The 19,496-nt window shown below is 33.6% G+C and overlaps 2 protein-coding genes across 3 annotated transcripts in view; one reads left to right on the forward strand and one right to left on the reverse strand.

The window, feature by feature from the left end:
* The first annotated feature begins 59 nt into the window (after window positions 1-59).
* On the forward strand, window positions 60-14,922 carry LOC106064411 (medium-chain specific acyl-CoA dehydrogenase, mitochondrial-like). Its single transcript, XM_056042842.1, has 13 exons — window positions 60-298; window positions 1,345-1,435; window positions 2,036-2,133; window positions 2,408-2,477; window positions 6,536-6,636; window positions 7,148-7,228; window positions 7,522-7,761; window positions 9,379-9,450; window positions 9,572-9,640; window positions 10,129-10,224; window positions 11,637-11,813; window positions 12,662-12,733; window positions 13,327-14,922. Exons 1-13 carry the CDS (start codon window positions 278-280, stop codon window positions 13,405-13,407), a joined length of 1,269 nt encoding a protein of 422 aa, XP_055898817.1. The 5' UTR covers window positions 60-277; the 3' UTR covers window positions 13,408-14,922.
* A 154-nt stretch (window positions 14,923-15,076) lies between these two features.
* LOC106075179 (high affinity copper uptake protein 1-like) overlaps window positions 15,077-19,496 on the reverse strand; it is a 28,990-nt gene continuing 24,570 nt past the window's right edge. For both annotated transcript variants that reach the window (XM_056042852.1, XM_056042853.1), the window contains one exon: window positions 15,077-18,763. In XM_056042852.1, the coding sequence (XP_055898827.1) occupies window positions 18,565-18,763 (199 nt within the window). In that variant the 3' untranslated portion in view covers window positions 15,077-18,564. The remainder of the gene's footprint in view (window positions 18,764-19,496) is intronic.

The following is a 19,496-nucleotide window of genomic DNA, read 5'->3' on the forward strand; positions in this document are numbered from 1 at the left end:
CTTATGACTTATGACCTTTCAACTTTAAAAAAAAGGTCAAAGTCCTTAGCTACAAACTTTGGTCTTTAACCTTTGTACTTCTTCGATGCTGAAAGTTTAAATGCTTACACTTCAACTCTACTAGAGCTCTAGTATAGACATTCTTAGATACTTTGTAGATCTATATATCCGTTAGATCATCTATATCTAGATTTTGTAGCTGTACATTATTTTTAGTTCTAGTCCTAGATCTCCCGAGGAGTCTATACACTATCAAACAGGTCTAGTCTAAGTCTAGATGGCGTCATTTGCAAGACAGGTGAGTCGTGACTTGAGTGAGGATGAGTGACTCGGTCAACTCAGTCTCAGTGACTCTCAGTGAGTGATTGATTCACTGTAAATGATTGACTGATTCATGATGTTTGTTTTGATAGTCTACTAATCTTAAATCTAGATTCTATATAATATTAAAAATTATTATTTTATAGATCTATATAGATATCTAGATCTATCGATATAGATCTAGATCTAGATTTAAATGTTTTACATGTTTCAGATGTTCATGAAAGTGCAGTGAATATCAGATTTGGTTTTTGAACTAAAATTTTCTAATAGCAGGATAATCACATCATAAATGATCATAATGCACTGTAGATATCTCAGAATTTGCAATTTTTTTGTTCTGAATACCGGGAATAGTGCTTGGCACTGGGGCTCCCCTCCCCCCCGGACCCAGCTGGAGGAGCTCACAGCCCTCACCCTGGCTTGCAAGACAGGGGTTTCTACAGTCTTTCCACTAACTCCAAGAACCAAGAACCTTAATTATACTAGAATTCTAGGTTACAATAAAACATAATAAAGATTAATTATGTGAGTACAACCACACACATACAGACACACACACACACAAGTAGGCCAATATGGCGGGGAGAAATCCTTGCTACGCCCATGATATCTACTAGATTACACATACTAGTGAGTCTAGACCAAACCTCCCCCAGGGCAGTAGCAGGGAATGACAGTCTAGTCTCTAGATATTGACTACTAGATCTATGTCTATAGATTAGGCGTAGATCTAGAAAAATCTGGATCTTGTTAACAGTGCGCAATGTTATTATTATTACTTATTACATAGAATATATCTATATACACTGAAATCTTGTACTCTTCTGCAATCAGTCTTGTAGCATCAAAATGATCTATATTATTCTATATCTAGTCATGATGATCTAGATCTTCTACATCTAGTCTACATCTTTATATTTTATTGTAGTAAAGCCTAATTAGCTCTCATAATAAGCATATTAGCTAAATTATATATAAACAAAGCCTTAGCCCGTCTTGTGTTTTACTTTATTCATACAGATTGCACGTGTACGACCATTAATTAAATTTAATGGAGACCATGCAGTCAGAGCAGCTAGTACAACAACAGAGTCAGGTGGTTTCTCACTTCGTAAGTAACTTCATAAATGTTCTTTTTGTTAGTTTGTTTTTTGGAATTTTTTACTTTTGACTTGTCATTATATCTCATGATATGTTTTAGGTTCTAAGAAGTTTTGTCATCTGGAATGACCTGTAAAATAGGTCTTAAATTTTACTAGATGTAAATGTATTTTATTATTAATTGAATAGCTGTCAGCTCTCATCAGTTTTGTTTGATGACTTCTATTAAAATTAGATTACAATCCAGAAAAAGAAGCCATTGTTTTAAATCACCTTGGTAGAACATGACTTCTTTGATGCTGTCTAGGTCCTCCAATTTCTAATGTAGAAGCATAAGTTTCCCCTCCCAGAGACTAATATTTGTTCTGATACGGTCGTTTCTTAATCAAAAATAATATCATTTGCTCTGAGATGGTTGTTTCCTAATCAATAGTAAGATGGTCCTTTGCTCTACAAATACTTTTTTTTCGTAAATAAAATGTATAAGGTCATCACAAAATTTACACACAAAAAAATAATTATTTTCATCCAGTTTTCCTAGAACTAAATTACTTAAAGCCATTTAATAATACATTACTTTATACAAAATTAACATACTTTAATTTAACAGAGCTTTCTCCTGAGCAACTGGAATTTAAAACAACAGCTCGAAAATTTGCTAGAGAGGAAATTCTACCAAAGGCAGCAGAATATGACAGAACAGGAGAAGTAATGACATTGTTCATTTCTTTATTCTTTAATAGAGGGTAAGGTAAAGAGGCTCATAGAGTTTTTCCAAAATTGCAATAACTATGGAAGTATATCCTTTTTCAAAGGAAACATTTAAAATTGAAATGAAATAGATTTGGGCTGACTTGTGCCTATTGTAACATTTTTTGACTTTCCTAGATCCTACAGCTAAATCATTTGTCATAGTATTATCATTCAGCCTAAATAAGATTTACGTAATTGTTAAATTGTTGTAATTTTATTTTTTGCTTAGTATCCTTGGGATCTGATAAAGAAAGCCTGGTCTCTTGGCTTGATGAACACACACATTCCAACACATTGTGGTAAGTTGCTTTGTTATAGTGTGCAATACAAAGTCTCTATATAATAAAAGACTTCAAACGTCTCAATTCAGCAATATACATCTGATATTTCTTTTCAAATGATGATGATGTTCTAGGATGATGAATAGAAATCTGCAAAACTAATTTTAGTCTTAAAAAAAACTTGAATGTGACAAAAAGATGTACAATGTGGTTTTATGGGTCTATGATCAAACAATTTTTAATGTAGAATATGACAACTTAAATCTATTAAATGCTCAAAATATAAATTTGTAACTTTTATTTTTTTTTAAATATCTTGTAAGGATAAATGATCACATTTTATATTGCCAATTGTTCTAAAAACTTCTTCAAAGAGCTATAATTTTTGGTTCAAATTCCAGCAAATAAAGAATTGATTCTGTATAGCTTTTACTTATCTTCTTATCTTATATATTACAGACCTTACTTAAAAAAAGAAGATAATTATATCTTACACATTTCATGTGTCAATCTAGTCATGCATGTTAATAAATCACTTAAACTCTACTAAGTCATTGGTTTTCCTGGCTGATTCAGGCAACGCATCCCATTCTCTAATAACACTAGGAAAGAAGGAGCACTTGTGCGAATTGGTTCCGATTTCTCCTTGGCTTTCAATACCATACAGCCACATCTAAAGATAAACAAACTGAGTAACTTAAATGTCAGCCCTTACGTATAAACATGGGTTCTAAACTTTTGAAACCAACTTCCCCAGTTTGTTAAAGTCAACAACACCAAATCGTCAACTCAAGTACTAAGTACGGGTGCTCCACAAGGTTGTGTAATTTCTCATGTACTGTAAACTCTTTACACTAATGACATAAGAAGCATCAATGACTCAAACTCATTAAATTTGCTGATGGTTTGCTCATAGTTGGTCTTATTTCAGAAGATCAGTTTACAAACTGTTGCACTGACAACTTTCTAGAACTGAATGTAACAAAAACTAAAGAACTTATAATAGATTTCAGAAAGATAAACAGATGGTTCATGAACTACAGATAAACACTACATTGATACAACAAGTGAAGTCATATAAATATCTAGTCGTCATCATTGATAACAAGCTTTCGTGGGAAGACCACCTTGGAACTATACAAAGAAAACAGCCCAGTGGCTATTTTTCTTATACAAACTAAATAGCTTTAAACTAAATAAGAAGATCCTAGATTAGTTTTACTATGCAAAATCTGATAACATATAGAATAACTTGTTGGCAAGGCATATTATTGCTTCATCGAAACTGTTGCGCCGCCTAGAAAACATTATAAAAAGGGCATCGAAAATTACACGCACAACACTACCATATTGAAATAAACTTTTTGAACAAAAATGTCTAAGAAATATCCTTATGTTGTGTCTGTTCTATTTATGTGTATGTTTCTGTTGTGTTGTCTTAAATGAGAAAAGAGTCCTAGTGATCTCAACAAATTCCCATAAGGATCAATAAAGCAGTCTTAGCATATAGAATAAGAAATGTGCCTCTATCTTTGTGTCTCTCTCAGTATTTCATTAGGTTTTGTTTTTATATTTGTAAGTTATGGTTTAGCGTTTTATGTATTATAGCTTCTTTACTTTTTATTCTTCTGTCCGGAAGTGTCTCTTAGTTAAGAAATTTTACTAGTGGTGTCACTCTAATCAAATTGGAATATTCGTTTGTTATAAATCTCCCTGCTTTATTTTGTATTTGTTCTGGTTTCTTTGTTTTCTTGAGTTGAGGGATCTCAAACAGAGGATGCATATTCTAAATTGGCCTAACTAAAGTTAAATAGTATTTTAATTTTATGTTTTTGTTTCATTGGTAAAAGTTCCTTTTTAATAATTTCATCAATATGGGGATTCCATGATAACTTTTCATTTATTATTACACGTTTATTAGATATTTTGAGTTTTTAGTCTGTGCGACTGGTTTACCTTAAATAAAGTAAGTAGTTTTTTTTTGCTTTAGTTTTTTTTTGTTACTCTTAATAACTGACATTTTTCTGGGTGGAAAGACATGCTCCAGTTTGATTCCCATTTCTGTAATTCATCTAATTCTCTTTGTAAAATTTTGTGTTGTTTCTATTGTTCTATATATTATGCAATTGTCTGCAAATAATATGACTTTAGTTCCTGAACTAATGCAGTTTGGTAGATTATTTATGTAAATTAGAAACAGTTGTGGGCCTAAGACTGTTCCTTGATGTACACCTGAGTTTACTATTATTGGTGTTGATTTAGAGCCATTTATTATTACAGTTTGTTCTCTTCCTATTCAAAAATCCTGAATCCATTGATGTAATGAACCATTAATGCCAAAGTATTTTAGTTTTTAACAGGCTTATGTGGTGAACTTTGTCGAATGCCTTTGAAAAGTCGAATAAAATTGCATCTATTTGCTCACTATTATCTAATCCCTTTGAAAAATCATCAATTAATCCTATTAGTTAAGTTTCACATGACCTTTTATTTCCAGAAGTCATGTTGGTATAGAGTGAGGTCATTTATGATGTTGCTACATATTATGTGTTCTAGTATTTTAAATGCAATGCTGGTGAGTGATACTGGTCTGTAGTTCCCAGCATCAGATTTTTCTCCTTTTTTAAATAGGAGAGTGACATTAGCTTCTTTCCAGTCCCTAGTTACCCTGCCCTGATTTAGTGATGCCTGAAAAAGTATTTTGAACACTGGTGCTAGCTCATAGCTTAGTTCAGAAGCTTTATTTGGTTTATGCTGGCTAATAGTTTTGGATCCCTTTTTCTTGTACATTTATATCTCCTATTTTATACTTGGTTTAAATTTATTATTATGTCTTTGTCTACCAGGGGCTGAGAATGCTGATGCAAAATATTCATCAATAATGTTAGCTTTTATTTCATTATGTGTTGAGTTATCTTCGCTTTTTAATGGGAATACTCCTCTGTTTTCCATTTTTTTAGATTTAATGTACTACTGTACGTTTTTATTGTTGTTTTTGGATATTACTTTATTTATGTATTCTCTTTCCATGTGTTTGCTAACATTTTGGGTTAGGTGCTTTATTTTAAGGTACTTTTTATATACTATTTCTGCCTTAGTTTCTTTAAATTTTTTAAAAAGGTTTTCTTCCTGTTTGCAAAGTTTCTTTAATTTTTTATCAAACCAGCATTTTTTTATTTTGTTTGATAAGTATTTAGTTGGTATTTCATTTTCTATAATGTTTTTAAGGTTGCTTTTAATGAAATTCAAAAGGTCATCAACTGGTTGCTTAATGTCTTTTTCTAATAAGAATGTTTATTGAAAGTTTAATGCAGCTTGGTGTAGTTGTGTTAAGTTGCATTTGTTCCAGAGTAAGATTTTTCTTTTGGGTTTTATATTGGTTACTGCTTTTATTTGACTGTGTATTTTAGCGATATCATGGTCTGATAGTCCAAGGATTATTTCAGAATTTACCACTCAACCAGGTCTGTTAGTTAGAAATAGATCTAATATGTTATTTAGTCTAGTTGGTTTTTCAATACTTTAATCTAAATTTAAATTGTGTATTGTTTCTATGAATAGTTCATTAATATCCTTAAAAGTTTTGATGGTGGTCTACGGTTAATGATTTCCAATTAATATCGGGAAGGTTGAGGTCACCCATGACTGCCTGGTCATGCGGTTTGCGCGCTTGACTGTTGTTGGGACTTATTGTTGGTCCCAGGTTCAAACCCTGCCCATTTCCATCCCCCGTCACCCTGTGGGAGTTTTGGAGGTTTGGACTTAGAAGTAAATTATTTTCAACTCTGATAGAACATCCGAAACATGTAAAATTGGGTTCGTTAGAGCTGGATGAAATCCGGAAATTCAAAATCCCAATCTTCACTTAGATTCAAACCTGGGACATCTCTGTTCTGAAGCAAAGTGCTTTACCACTCAACCACCATGTCCCCAAGTGACACTTAATAAATACAGTAAATGTTGAAAATGTCGGATTATTCTATTACATAGAGCGTATACCAATGCAACAAAAACTTTTCTGCACAGCAACTTTTCAGACACATTATGACCTAATTATTGATATGTATTTTAATTAGGTGGTTTAAACTTGGGCCTGTTAGAATGTGTCACCATCACTGAAGAGTTAGCATATGGGTGTACTGGTGTACAGACAGCCATTGAAGCTAATTCACTTGGAGTAAGTTACTTTCTCATTATTTGTAATTTAGTAACTAGAAGAAAAAATTGTTTTTTTTTTAATGATGATTTGATTAAAGGCAACAATGAAAGTTTTGGTGTTGAGACCATTTTATATAATGCTGGTGCGGCAAAATTAGTTATCTGATAGTAGAGATATGTATCTATTTGGTCTAAGTAGGGAAACAAGTGGACACCATATCTGTATCTGTAATTCTTTTGGGTCATTGTGCTGTAATATATTTGTAAGTTTGGTAAATACAGTGTACCGTTACTCCTTCAAAAATTTCCTCTTTTTTTTTTCCTCATCTCAAAATAAAAATAGATATCCAAGCTCAAACCTTCTGCAGGGAAAATAAATGGTGACAGCTATTAGAGTTAAACTTCTGGGCAAAAAATTGTCTTCTTTTATGTATAATTTTTATTTATAATTTTTTAATTTATAAACTGTTGTCTTTGTACTTATTTTCAATTAGGAATTAATTGTGTTCTGTTACACTTATAACTTTCAGCAAATGCCTGTTATCCTAGCTGGCAATGAGGCTCAGCAGAAAAAGTATCTGGGTCGACTGATTGAAGAACCCCTGATGAGTGTTAGTAATCTTTTTTTCCTTTTGTTTATTTTTTGTTTACGCTAGTTACTCTTAAGACATCTAATACCTCTTAACCTGACACCATTGTTTTTATGATTTGCTTTTGCTTTTGTAGTTTTCTAAACATTTGAAGTGAAAAAATTGAAAGAAATATAGTTTTTTTAGGCTTTCATCCGCAGCCACTGAAGAATCCCTATAATAACTAAATGACATCTTCTATGCATTATTATAAAAAATTATTGCTTATCTACTAGCAACTATCTCATGAAGTAATGTATCATTATTTGGTTTAGGCCTACTGTGTTACTGAGCCCACTGCTGGGTCAGATGTGGCTGGTATCAGGACAAGGGCAGAGAAAAAAGGTGACCAATATGTTATCAATGGTCAGAAAATGTGGATAACCAATGGATCAGTGGCTAATTGGTACTTTTTGCTAGCCATGACTAGTTCAGACCCAGGAACACCTGCTGGGAAAGCCTTCACAGGTTTCATTGTTGATGCCAATACACCTGGTATCACAGTAGGTAGAAAGGTACGTTGTGAAAAGGATGTTTTGTTTTATAGATTGTTAGGCTTTATTGTTGGTGTTATTACACCTGGTATCACAGTCGTTGGAAAGGTATATTGTCTAGTAGATCTTTCATTTTATAAATTGTTATTAATATCTTTGACTCGATATGTTTATGTGCTAGATGTCTTGATTGATGTTAAGATGAGATTTTGCTGATCAGACAATGCGTTTCTGAAGTTCTTATTTTGAATAGTTTTTTCTTTAAAATAATTTCAGAACATAATACATAATACATAAATAATACTTTAAAGTATAAACTCAAAACTGAAATTCTTTTAAAATAAATAATACAAAACATTTATTCTAGAACGTGGAATCACTATAACACACTTCATAAATGTTCAATATAACATTGAAATACATTTACTATAGTCACTCATCTCTCCTTCTCCATACTGAATATCCCAGTCCTTATATACCCTTTATTGATCAGCCGCCTTTTTTTTCTGGAACCATCCAATCTCCTCTCGCGCTTGGAATTTCCCAACCACGCCATCTATGTTATTTTTTAAGCTGACAGAAATTCATCAAGAACATACTTGACCTTGCTCAATATCATGGTAAAGTAGTGTAATACATAAATATTGTGTGCTAGAGGCAGCAAGCAAACTTTTTCCCAGATACCCCCCTCCACCCTAGATGTCAACAAAATGAATGGACCAGAGTGCTGTGAGAATACTGAAAGATGTGCAACACACAAGACATTATAAAAATAAAGATAGAATTTGGAAGATGTAGAAAACTTGTCACATATCAATGATGAGTTGAAAGGTGTGAAAAGTAACATATTTTTGTAATCTAAACCATCAGGACCACATTCTTGCTCTTCTTCTACCCAACGTTTTGCTGCTGAGCTGTCAGCTCTTTTGCAGACTGTGCCAAGGAAAAATAGTTTTGCTGACCTCTTCAGTTGTTCAGCACTGCCTTACAGAGTGTTGGTTATGTTGGGCTGAAGTGGTAGTATGGTCTGTCTAAGGTGGATTAGGAAGGGGCATTCAAAGTGGATGTGGTTTACAGTTTCATAAGGGTAGGTGTAGTGTCTACAAAGGGGTAGAAGTGTGGGATTTATTTTGTTAAAATGGTAATTTGAGAGGTGTGTGTCCTGTTCTTAGTTCTCAGTTTCCTTAACATATGGTGATGGAGCATTCTTATTAAACTGATATAAATAAAAAAAAAAAAGATTGTCCAAGCAATGTGGCACTAAGCACAGGCCTGTTTTCATCTTGTTTTATGCGATCCTGTCAATACCTGCCTTCTTTCTTAAATGTTTCTCCTCTGCACTAGCATTTTGATTTGAACCTACACATGATACTAGTATGTGAACATTAGATTAATGATGAAGCTCAGGTTACTCTCTCAGTATTTCTTTTCATAGTGTCTATCTCTCTTGTCTTCCAATATCTGTAGAAAGTCTGACAAGCTTTATGATGCTTGATACTGTTACTTACTTTATAATAACAACTCCTAATATTAAGATATAAGCTAAAGCTTACCATGGAGACCTGGTGGTATGTGGGGCAACTGTATCTGTGACCATGCTTATGCAGTGCTTAAATGTCTTCAATGTTTTGTTTTCAGGAGAAAAATATGGGTCAGAGATGTTCTGATACTAGAGGCATCACTTTTGAAGACGTTGTTGTCCCTAAAGAGGTGAACTCTTTGAACTTATAAGCTAGCATCTCAGAGTTAAAACTACGTGTTAGAGATGTTTTAATATTTATTGTTCCTAAACTTTTTCTTGTGATACCTTTTTGCTGTTCATCTATTCCAGAATGTCTTGCTAGGTGAAGGAGCTGGATTTAAAATAGCCATGGGTGCCTTTGATAAAACAAGACCTCCAGTAGGTAGACAAACTGAACTGCTTATTCTACACTTAGCCATTTTTTTGGTTCTATTTGTTGTTTTGTGTTTTTGTGTACTTTGTTTGAATCAATAGTTTCTTTAGTTGTAGCTGAGGTTTTAACTGTACTAAATTGATTTAACTTTACTAAATTTACAACATAGTAATTTTCTTGTAAAAATTATTAATTAAACATAGATCTTAAAGTTAGTAGTGAGAGTAGGGGACTTGGCTGAATACCAGAGTGCCTTCCAATTTTATGTGTAAACTTGAAGATGTCCCTTAGTTTACTTAGTTGTAAAAAGTAGCAAGGAAAACAAAATGTTTCATCGCTGTGCTGGCTCTGTAACACCATCATAAACCATAGGACCTAGAACACAGGGCTAATTACTGCTGTTTTTTTTAAATATCTGGGTGAACTTTACATTTTACAGAACATGATTAAGTAATAATAAAGTTATAGTGTAACCCTTTCTATAATTGCCTAGGTAGCAGCTGGAGCTGTAGGTCTGGCTCAACGAGCATTGGATGAGGCTAAAAATTATTCCATGCAGAGAAAGACTATGGGAAAATTAATTTGTGAGGTAAATTTAATTTATATTGAATAATTAATTGGTGTTGATAACTGTTTTGAGTCCAGAGATTAAGGGAAATGCAATATTTAACATGGCCATGCAGACCATTACCTAAGCTACAAGATTTCCAGCCTCAGCTGAGTGTGTTTAAAGTGATAACTTGCTTGTGCAAAGGTCATTTCCACTTGTTAGACTATATATCCTCCATTAGTGTTGTTTTTTTTTGTGCTACATTTACAAGGTGCCTCTTTAGTTGCCAAAGTCTAAGTGTTCACATATTTTTTTCAAAAGCCTGCAGAATTCCTTAAAATGTGTATGTTTACTACAATTTGTTTTGGCCCCAGAACCAAAAAGTAATATTCTTCACTATAGGTGACATGTTCTTGTATAGGGAAAATTGAAACTAGTAAAAATGCCCTTTCTGAAGGATACAGAACATATTCAGATCAGTTTCTTGAAACCTACAAAATTTTTCAGGATTAAAAGATGGGTTGATAAATAGGGCCCAGTTAAATCCCTCTAAAACCTTTACTAAAGACAGCTTCTTCACTGTTTGTCCGTGTTAAAAAAAGTCATTTCGATTCACCAATATTTGTTGGTCTAACAATCCCACTCAACTAGGAAGGAAATTATGTTCAACTCTGAAGGAACATCCGAAACATGTCAACAAACAAACAAATAGCTACATCATCAGCAGACTGTATGAGCACTTAATTTTTGCCAGTACATGTTTCACGGACCCACTGCAAGAATTAACGTAGGTTTCACAGAGAATGAATAATTGCTTAGTTGTTATCACATTGATTCATATTGACTCAGTAGAAATGTGCTTTTATATTCTGCAGTTGTTTTTTAAAAACAAATTTTTGTCTCATGTGAAGCATCGTGTATCTAAGGTTTGCACATACCATATTCACTTTCATATGTCCCAAAAGTCTCTTCTGAAGTTATGGCACCACAAGTGATCTGCAGACCAACTACTTTTCATTTTTGGCTTTTCATTTACTCATTCTTTGATGTCTTTCTATTGTTTTGCCTCCCTTCCCTGTTCATGCAGGAGTGTCATTGTAAGTCTGTCTTAAGAGGCCCAACTCTTGAGCACATTGAAACTTCCTCTTTGAGATTCCATCTCTATCAATAGTAACTTCCTAAAACATTTCATCTGCATGTACAAGTGCCATGTACCGTACTGTGATTAGTGTACTAGTTTTTTTTTTTGTTGTTTTTCTTTGTGTATTTATTTTCAATTTACATTGTCACATTGTCCTTAAATATCTTAATTTGTATAAGTAAATAATACAATTGGAAAAAAATTATTTAATATTGCAATTGTTTCTTTGATTTGAGCTCATTACTAAAGCTGTATTATTTTAGAAAATTCAATCAAGAAATTTAAAAATGAATGTGTTGATCTGTTTCAGCACCAAGCTGTGGCCTTCATGTTGGCTGATATGGCTATAGGTGTTGAAGCTGCCAGGTTATTAGTCCAGAGGTCAGCCTGGGAGACTGACCAAGGTCGTCGCAACACCTATTTCGCTTCCATTGCCAAGGCCTATGCAGCTGACGTGGCTAATAAGTGTGCGGCTGATGCAGTACAGGTATATTAAAGGGTCTTGTGTTAGAGCAAGGTACTTCCAGGATATTTAATACATCAGTGCAGGTAAATTAAAGAGTTAGAGCAAGGTACTTCCAGGATATTTAGTACATCAGTGTAGATAAATTAAAGAGTTAGAGCAAGGTACTTCCAAGATATTTAGTACATCAGTGCAGGTAAATTAAAGAGTTAGAGCAAGGTACTTCCAAGCTATTTAGTACATCAGTGCAGGTAAGTTAGAGAGTTAGAGCAAGGTACTTCCAGGATATTTAGTACATCAGTGCAGGTAAATTAAAGAGTTAGAGCAAGGTACTTCCAAGCTATTTAGTACATCAGTACAGGTAAATGGAATTGGTCTAGTGGCACTTCTAAACTATTCAAATCCTAAAAGATCAGACATTATCTTTTTAATTCCTTTCATTTTTCTTGATTCATAGTACAGTTTTTATAGACCCTATTCTTTCTTAATCAATGCTCAAACAACAATAAGCATGGCATTAGTACAAAAATCATTGCAGATGATGGTGGTGGGATTTGAACCCTAGAGTATCTCATTAGTAGTGGGATGTTAGTTGCTGCTACAACCTAGCCAAAGCTCTCTGGTTGATTTAATCAAAAGTCAAAGTAGGAATTGTTAAAATCATTTTCATTAAGTCTTATTTAAAAACCCTTGTAATTGGCTTGAATAAAAGAAAAAACGTAATGAAAATAAAATAAATTATATCTTTCACTTTATACCTCTTATAAAAAGTTGTCAATACTGTGTCTATTATATTAACAAAGCTTATTGTTTGTTTTGTATATTTGTGTACCCAAGACCAATTAAGATGATTGTCTCTGCCGTTTCCTCAGATATTTGGAGGCAATGGTTTCAACACTGACTACCCAGTAGAGAAGTTGATGAGAGATGCAAAGATTTACATGGTAAGTTGGTTTGGAGTAATTTATCCACTTTTATCTACAATCTATCAACTGTTGGTTTTACTGTAACAACAAATATGGATTGTACACTAAATCAGGTGTATGTGTGAAGCATGGTTGAGAGGCCAAGTGCGCTTGAACTTGGCTTGGCTTGGCTACCTAGAAGGGGGCTCGAGGTTCGACACCCGACTCAGGCCGAGTTGTGTTTACTGAGCATCTAAAGGCAGCATGGAAAACCAACTCCTAGATACCCCCACCGGTCCACAAATGAGATTGGACCAAAGCGCTCTGAGCATGCTATAAGCGTGAAAGTAGCGCTATATAAAAGCTATAATAATAATAATGTGTGCAAATTTATGCAAGCTGGATTTTCTTCCCATACATTGTATAAAATAGTGTTGTTTTTTTTATTTTAGTTAACTTTTTGATTTAAAAACTGTAGGTAGTCAGACCAATTTTTTAATTTTATATTTTATGCATAAGTTTTTATCATTTAAGCTAATTTTTTGAAAGCTTGATTCTACTGGTGCTTGTGACTGACTGAGAGATCCATGTAACTTTATGTTAATCAATCCATCTTTGAATATCTTGAACAGATTTACGAAGGAACTTCTCAGATACAGAGGTTGATTATTTCCAGAGAATTATTGACTCAAACTAAGGAGGAAAAGAAGTGAAATGTGTAAGCCTTAAATTGTATACTCTGATCAAATGATATCACATTGTTATTAAGGGGTACTTGCTAGGAACAGACCACTTAAACTTCCAAACTGACTTAAGAATTAAATCATTTTTATTTTAATTTGACGATGCCCTTGATTTTTAGGCATTTTTTTTTTTACGTAGACCATCTTGAAAGGTTAAAATGACTCAGGTAATTAGCATTTTTTCATCCCTTTATGAATTAGTTAATTTACATTTTTGAATATGAAGGAAGAGTGTCACAATGACTATTAGAGGACATCATTTTTTAAAATCATTTAGAGAATTGAGCTATCATGATTAGGTGCATTTATGTTGTTGTTAATAGGAAAATGGTGCTTATAACTGTAGTGTCAAATATTTCATGAAAATGTATTTTAGTTTTTACCAAACAATTCCTTTGTAAATGATAAAGACATACTATCTTTGCTGCTTAGAAAGTTGGATCTATCTTTGCTGCTTAGAAAGTTGGATCTATCTTTGCTGCTTAGAAAGTTGGATCAAGTTCCTTTATTAGTACAAAAACTTAGTTTAAAGTATAAAACTACATTAGCCAAGATGCTTGCATTGTTCCAAAATAAAGTAGTAAATGATATAATGTCTCTCCTCCTCCTTTGTATGTGTGCACATAAGACATGAATTCTACACGTTTAAAATATCAAATAATAATTTGATTTGAATAAAATCTTATGACTAAACCAATAAAGTAGGTCATGTTTTTGTCTAAACTAAAAAGTGTGAAGCATTTAGCAAGAGTACCGGTACTATAAAGATTTTGCTAGTCTAAATATTTAAATTATATACAAAGCATATTTAATTTATAATGTTAAGTTTACTTTCAAGTTTCCTTTAGGACAGAATTGACAAAACATCAGGACTGTTAGAATTTTAAGCTACCACCTTATGCCTGTGTTAAGATTTTGCTAGTCTAAATATTTAAATTATATACAAAACATATTTAATTTATAATGGTATAATGTTAAGTTTACTTTCAAGTTTCCTTTAGGACAGAATTGACAAAACATCAGGACTGTTAGAATTTTAAACTACCACCTTATGCCTGTGTTAGGATGTTTGTATCCTAAGCAACCTTGTATTTTGTTGTTTTTTTGTGCCATTATCAACTAAGCTTTTACAGCCTGAGTAGGCTTATGCATTAATGCAGGGGTGACCAACCTTTTGGTTCCATGTGCCATAGGTCGGCCACCCTTGTATTAATGTCTAAGTAATTGTTAATAATGAAACTCTTCCTACTGCCTTATTTGGTGACAAAATACTTCATTTTTTTAAATGAAATCTTGTAATGACTAAAATTTAAGAAACTGTTAACCTATTGATGAATTCTCATGTGATTTGATGTTGTTGCTATTTTACACATACTTATGTGATATTTATGACAATAAAACCAGCTTTTTTTTTCAAGGTAAGACAGATTTCCAATATCATTGGTTTGAATTGGTTTTTTATTGTAATAAAATATTGGAAAGATTTGGTAACAAATTGTTGTAATTACTAGTTTTGTTGAATTATGTAAGTAAGCAAATACCCGTTTAGTGTTGGTGTATTATTTAAGTAAGCAAGTAGGTAGCTAATAACCAAAATATACATAGTGTCATGAAGTCAGAAAATGGAAAACAAAATCAATGTGTGAGGCTTTATTTTAAGGGGTTTTCTGTTAGAATAATCAGAGATAAAAATATATGTGCATAGGTTTTGGATAGCTCTACAACATAGGTCTGGGGAGAATAACTCAACAACATAGTCATAGGTTTAACAACATAGTCATAGGTTTGAGGTAACAAATTCCACTGAGCAAAAGAGGAATACATTTTTATGACAGTGCGTGGATCATCCTTTTTTTTTTTTTCAACAATCTTATGGTTACATTTTGTACCAAGACAGTAACCACGAGAATCATAAAATCAAATCTACAGTAACTTTCTATCTACAAGATTAAAGTGAAAACACCACAAAACAAAACAATAGTCAGTCTTGATGAACTGCACCCTACTCCACAATCACACTTCTGGCTCTCCCGTCTGCCAGATCTAGTCTGTGGGTCAAGGCTTTTGGGAATCAGAAAGTGAAGTTATTGATTTAATAAAATGAGATGATACATAAATGAAATTACTGAGCATTACAACAAATCTACTAAACTTAAAGAGCCTTTCTGCCTCTGGCGATGTCAGATAAGTAAGGAGACAAAAAAAAAGTCTTTTGAATTTAGATTTAGAAAGTTTTAATGACTTGTGTTTCAATACTTTAAAGGAAGAAATTAAGTATAGGTGCTATTTTTAACTAATATTCACAGCGTAAGCAACTTTGACCTACTGAAAATCAATTGGTGGGGTTTACAGCACTGGCATGATGGAAAGTAGGTTAACAATGAAAAAGAAAAAAAAAGAATTACACCAACGCGTCAAAGTTACAGCAACAGCGGCGCCATAATTTGACATGCACAAAGGTAATAGTAAATATGCTTTTCGCATCTGTTACAATTCTTATTGTGGTTATATCATATCATATATATTAGCGCTAGGCTACCAGTGGACCACAATAAGAATTGTATCAGACGCGAATAGCATGATATTTTCTATTACCCGCACAAATAAGTGGAGGCGTTGTGGTAAAGCATTTGGCTTCTGAACTGTTTGTCCACGGTTCGAATCCTGGTGTAGACTGGGATTTTAAATGTCGCAATCCTTGGGCCGCTCAGAAATGAGTAGGCCTATCTGACATTAGTCGGGGAAAAGTAAATTAAGGCGGTTGGTTGTTGTGCTGGTCACATGACACCCTCGTTAAACGTGGGTGAAACAGATGACCTTTATTATAGATCTCAGGGTCTGAAATGGGAACTTTTGTTTTACACAAATAAGTACTCGTATTATATGCGAGAATATGAGAAAATAGTTATTAGTTGTGTATGTGTGTGTGCAGGGCCGCTGCGAGGGTTGTGGCCGCCTGCGTGCGAAGTTAAAAAATGTCGCCCCCCTCCTTTTTATTTTAGAAAAAAAATCCATTAAGACTGAGCTGGACACTGTAACTAATGCGCTCTTTGATTTAAATCCATTTTTGTACCATTCCTTTTTCTTTTCATATTCGCATCGTTGTCGTATCCCCATTCCCTCTAAGATGTTTTATTTTTTATTTTAACTTACCATTTTTTGTAAAGAATGTAATGAAAAAGAAAGGAAACTATGTTTTAATTATAACACACTTTTTAGGTTTTGTTTATCATTTATATTTTCAACACTATGTAAAGAATCCAAATTTATGTAATGAAATTTCACTAAAATGAGTCAGTTTCACAAACCTATATATATGTCTATGGTCAGTTGTTTTTTTTTCCAAAATAATGTTGCCTACATAAATTGTAAGCGTTGTAAAAGTTTCTTCATGGAGATAGAGTCGAAGATGCGGCAGGTTTTCGCTCAAGTCGGCAAAGGGTTTAATTCCGGGCGGGACTCGACGCTAAGCGTATTCTGGCCTTTTTCTCTTAGTAAGAAGAGATCATTTTTAAAAGGCTAATATTAATGTGTTTTCTTTCAGAACGCACTATTCATCCTAATAAAAAAAAGTCGAGGGCCATATTAAATAATAAAGAGGCAGCCCTGACCAACAGTATTATGCGAGCTACATTCTAGGTAGGCCGACATATTGCGCATGTACGTCTGTAATGGGCGTGAGGTTTTTTGTCACACAAAAGTCGTCACTATTATAAAGTGCAATAGGCGGAAGAAATTCGACTATTCTGAGACCAAAAAAAAAATCCAGAAGAATCGCACTAGCGGAGACGTTTTAAAATGTTTTCTTGAAACGTTTTGACCCATATTGTTGCACAAGCGCCTCGCAAAACCGGTCAACATTTAAAACGATCTTATTAGAAGATAAAACGCCGTCTCCAACTTAAGAGATTTTAATTTTTGAACATGTAATTTTACTAATACTCAAATAAATTACACTGAAAATAAAACATGTTTTCGCAGCCCCCTCTCCTTGTTGTTAGATGGTCGTTGACTTGTCGCTACAAACAGCTAGTACAACTGAACCAATAAAGGCGTTTTATATTTTTTACTAAATAGGCTTTAAATAACTTGAACAAACTTCTTATGTGAACAAAAAAAACAAACAATATAATTGTTATTACAATTTTCATACAGCATGGCGCTTGTATGGATGCGTTCGTGAGAGGAGACGAATAGGCCAGTAGTGAAGCAAAAAAGAAAACCTCTGTTGAGATGCCAATAGAATAGACCTCATTGCACTTGGGAGGATGTAATAAAGCCAGAACAGCCCTGCCACAATCGTGACAATCCACACACCGTTCTTTAAGGAACCGCTGACACCCCCACTGTCAATGTTTGATAGAGAAGGAATTATCTATTTAATCTCTTCCTTTTTCTATTTTGATTTTTATAAGCTTACATAAACTGTGTTGCATGAAAATTAAGACGGATGATTAAAAGTGAAATGTTTACAAAATACGGAAGTGTAATTTATTCCATTATCCAACCCCGAGTAAACGTCTGGCCAAAACACATTTTTTTAAACCAAGCCTGACATGTTTAAATGCATACTTGCCACACATTCAACATGTGGCTCGAATATTCACACGTTAAACCTAGATAGAAACGACGCGAGACTTCGCATGTCACTGAGATAACAAAATAAACTTTGTTTACCCCAAATTCATAAGTGCTAATCACAGATAGACTTCTGCTGTTTTGTTTAATCATGTGGTACCGGTATGCGCTTCAAGCTGTCCTCACTACGGTCCAGAGTTCGGGCACTACCCGTCAGTATCTCCTGCCGTCATGCAGGAGGCCTGAGTTATGATGTAATAATATTTCTGAAGAAACAAAAATGAAAGAAACATGATACTAAGCTAAACGTTGGTTGCAGTTGCAGGTAGGCTACAGTTAATTATCTCAGGCACCAAAAACTTTAAAAAGCGAATGAATCTCGATCTTATTGTAATGAAATAACTACACTACTACAGAATACTGTTTCAAAAGTTACTAAAAGTCTTCAGAAGCGTAAGCATTTATCAGTGCTCTCCCATTCAAGTCTTCGGTGTTAAAATTTGGCGGGAAACAAGAAGTGAGTCTAGCTGTGTCAACATAAAGGATGTGCTAATGATTATGTTCATCTTCTGGTGTTGAATGTTTCATCCAACCAAAGAGAAAGTAACCGACTCCAGCCCCAGCTATGACAGCTATAATCAGCCATACGTTGAAGGTCATGACGATCAGCATGAGACAATACGAGATGAAGACTTGCAGCACGTGAAGGATCGTCTGCAGGAAGTGGCTACCACTCAAAATGGCACGTCTGGGAAAAATTGATTGAAAAAAAAAAAGTAAGTAGTAAAATGTTGTCTAACAACTGTAAAGTTTCTAGTCAGCCATTTTGAACTTGGAAGAAAGAAAGAAAAAAAGTGAAAAAAATTTTTTTAGCTAAAGAAGGACAATGCATCCAAAAAAGAATTAATTGTAGTAGTAGGGATATGGCCGGAAATTAGGGAGGGCAGGCTGGTCTACTGCCCCGGGGAATACAATGTAAAAGGCCCTTCATAAAAGAGCAAAAAAAAATCAAAATTTCGACCATTCAGTGTTTTGTTTTTCGGACTTTTTTCTTCAGACTTTTATCAACAATTCTTTAAATCTTAAAAATAATAAAATACTCAGAAAGACACATAGATAAAGGCACATTCCTTGCTCCATATGCTAGGACAAATTTGTACAAATGCTCCTTCTTCCCTAGTGCTATTAGAGCATGGAATGGGTTGCCTGAGCCAGCCAGGAAAACCAGTGACTTGGCAGAATTTAAGTCATTGGTTAACATGCATGACTAGATGCATGACGCGTAGGAAGTATATCATCTTTTTTGAAGTAACGTCTGTATTATATAAGATTAAGTTTTTAAGATAGTTTTTATAGGCCTATTACAATACGTATATCAAACTTTAAAAATCTTTTAAATTACTCAACACCTCAGAAAAAAAATTTAGACCAATACCCTTTTCTTAAGTTATTTTAGATTTATCTTTAGGAATTCATCATGA

The sequence above is a fragment of the Biomphalaria glabrata genome, chromosome 9, assembly GCF_947242115.1.
Source record: "Biomphalaria glabrata chromosome 9, xgBioGlab47.1, whole genome shotgun sequence".
Classification (NCBI taxonomy): Eukaryota; Metazoa; Mollusca; class Gastropoda; family Planorbidae; genus Biomphalaria; species Biomphalaria glabrata.